The sequence below is a fragment of the Terrapene carolina genome, unplaced genomic scaffold, assembly GCF_002925995.2.
Source record: "Terrapene carolina triunguis isolate 2854851 unplaced genomic scaffold, T_m_triunguis-2.0 Scaffold23970, whole genome shotgun sequence".
In the NCBI taxonomy this organism is placed as follows: domain Eukaryota; kingdom Metazoa; phylum Chordata; order Testudines; family Emydidae; genus Terrapene; species Terrapene triunguis.
In genome coordinates, this window is record NW_020688321.1 from 1 (window position 1) to 2,958 (window position 2,958).

Below are 2,958 nucleotides of genomic sequence, written 5' to 3' on the forward strand. Positions count from 1 at the left end.
GGCAGGGACATTCTCCACGTCTGGATAACAGATTATTACTTGGAAAACTTTCCCAAGAAGATCCAATCTGGAGAATTGCAGTTAGTGACCGTGAGACACTGAGATTCTGAAGTGGATCTGGCCCAGCCCGGCTCCTGTAAACACTCGGTTCAGGCCCCAGGGAGGAAAGAAGGTGAGGAACTGCTGGATGGATTCAAAGCTCTTTGCCACTATTAATTAGACACGGTTGTTCTCTCTCTCTCCCACTATCCACTTCCCCCGGCCCCACCCCATCCCCAGTGCTGTTCCTTGTCCCTACATGGGCAACATCCTGTCCAATTTCTGTTTCTCTGTCCTTGTCTGTCTGTCCAGCTCAGCCCCTGTGTTCAATTCTGTTTCTGTCACTTGCTGTCAGTCCAGGATGCTCCCCACCCATCAGCCTTTCTCCAGGTCTCTCCCTGTCCCTAGCATCCCCCATGGCCATTATCTCTCCGGATATTTCTCACTCCCACTCATTGGGATCTGGCTCTACCCGGCCAGGGGGCTGGGGAGGGGCTGGAACGACCGGTGAAACACAGCGCTGGGGATGTCCAAGTCACTGATTCCCCTCTGTCTGCTCTCTGCTAACAGGTGTGTGTGAGAGAGGGGGAGAGGGAGAGACTGGCATCCTGCAGGAAACCTCTGTTTCATGATGGCCGAGCTGAGCACAGTGTCTCTTCCCCCAACAAGCGGGGTGGAATATAACGAGACTGGATGCCTACTGTGTGATGCACCACCAGGGACCATCGACATCATCACTTTGCTCATCTGCCTGTTCGGGCTGGTGGGGAATGGGATCGTGCTCTGGTTCCTCAGCTTCCACATTAAGAGGAACCCCTTCACCGTCTACATCCTCAACCTGGCCGTCTCCGACACTTTCTTCCTGCTCTGCTCGACTGCTTATCTCATAGTTTGTGTGGTGGAATATTCATTTTGTGTGAATGATGTTTTTATTTACTTATTGTTGCTATTTCAAATGCCTGCTCTGTTGACGTACATCACCAGCCTGTACCTCCTGACGGCAATCAGCACTGAGAGGTGTCTCTCAGTCCTCTACCCCATCTGGCACCGATGCCGCCGGCCAAGACACTTGTCTGCCATTGTCTGCGCCCTGCTCTGGGCTCTCTCCATGCTGTTCTCCTGTTCAGTGGGTGTTTTTTGTATTGTTCTTTCAGGTGAATTCTGTGTCATATCCTTCCTACCCATGTGTTTTCTGAATGTCCTGATATTCACTCCCATCATGGTTCTGTCCAGTTTGACCCTGTTCATCAAGGTCCGACATAGCTCACAGCGACATCAGCCAGGGAAGCTTTATGCTGTTATCCTGCTCACCGTCCTCTTCTTCCTCCTCTTCACTGTCCCTCAGAGTGTCCAGATCTTCCTCTTTTATCAGAACATAATCGATTCCAGTGAGATATTTCACATGCTGACCTCTGCAAGCAGCAGCATCAACCCATTTATTTACTTTCTAGTCGGGAGCTATGGGAAGCGGCGATTCTGTGGCTCCATCAAGGTTGCACTCCAGAGGGTTTTTGAAGAGAAGACAGATTCCAGAGAAGATGGAGAGACCACCAGTGCAGAGGCAATGGAGACGGTCACTTAAGTCCCTACAGCACCCAGCCTGGGAGACCCTGTTCTTAGGATGGAGATTTCCCTAGATCCCAGAATCAAAGAACTTAGAACGGGAAAGGACCTGGTAGGTCACTGGCTAATTCTTCCCCACCACCACCCAGAGCGGAGTCCTTCCTTAGAGTGGATCCCCAGGGTTATGTGCAGTTGTAAAGAACAACAATGGGTCACATGGGTGGGGCCCAACCTGCTCCCAGTGGAATCAGTTTGGAAAGTCCTGTTGACTTAAATGGGGTCAGGAACAGGCCCATTATGGTCTGATTTCTTTGTTCTAAAAATGCCTCTGACAAGTAATTTCAGTTTTGGTGACAAGTTTCCCGCGGTGTCACCTGCGAGTGTTATTTTCTCTTCTGTAAAGAATTAGTGTCGGGGACGCCTCGCGGCCTCCGCACTTTCCCTGTAAATATGCTGAGTAAAAATTCAATGGCCCGGAGAAATGGTGGGGGGGGGAGGGGGATAATAGTAGCACCAATGTAGGACTCAGAGCCGGCTCCAGGCACCAGGCAACCAAGCACATGCTTGGGGCGGCGCCTGGTAAGGGGCGGCCAATCTTGGAGTGGTGGGGGGCAGCGCAGCGCGGCGCGGCATTCCGCGGGGGGGGGGGGGGGGCCCGGGGGGGGGGGAGGGAGGGGGGCGGGCTCCGGCGGCGCGGCGCTGGGGGGGGGCGGCATGGGACTCGGCGCTTGGGGGGGTGGCATGGCGCGGCGCTCGGTGGGAGGGCGGCGCGGGGCGCGCCGCTCAGGGGGGGGTTCCGGCGGCGCAGCACTCGGCGGGGAGGGGCGCGGGGGGGGCGGCGCTTTTTTTTGCTGCTTGGTGCAGCAAAAAAGTTAGAGCCGGCTCTGGTAGGACTATCCCTGTGTAACTCATTCCCCAGCCAGCTCCCTGCGCAGAGACACTCCCATGGAAGGCAGGGGATCATTCCATGCAGCTCTATACTCCCGCTGATCCCAGTTGATATTTGAATCATCCACCCTTATTCCAATAGAAATAAGACAAATTAACTATCGACTAATCAAATTCAAACTCCAGGCACCTGCCAGGCACCTGTGCTCCAAAATGACCAGGCTAACTGCCGGGTATTGCTCTCTAACTCCTCTTCCTCGGTATTCACCCCAGCTTTGACGATTTGGGGAATGTGTGACAATCTGGGGAATCGATTTCCAGGTTATGAATTTGTTGTAAGATGAACTCTCTGCATGTATCGGTATCCGGCTGCAAACATCATTTTGATTCTACAGCTCTTTTATTGCCTTCCAGCTGCCTCTGTACCTCCATCTTGGACTAAATTCCAAGGGTTGGTGGCCCAGGGAT

General features: G+C 53.5%; 1 protein-coding gene across 1 annotated transcript; it reads left to right on the forward strand.

The window, feature by feature from the left end:
- The first annotated feature begins 667 nt into the window (after positions 1 to 667).
- On the forward strand, positions 668 to 1,621 carry LOC112120977 (mas-related G-protein coupled receptor member H-like). Its single transcript, XM_024220120.1, has one exon. It carries the CDS (start codon positions 668 to 670, stop codon positions 1,619 to 1,621), a length of 954 nt encoding a protein of 317 aa, XP_024075888.1.
- The last annotated feature ends 1,337 nt before the right edge of the window (positions 1,622 to 2,958 follow it).

What these genes read in the sequence shown, in the direction of transcription:
- LOC112120977 (XM_024220120.1), top strand. Translation starts at nt 668, where the DNA reads ATGATGGCCGAGCTGAGCACAGTGTCTCTTCCCCCAACAAGCGGGGTG.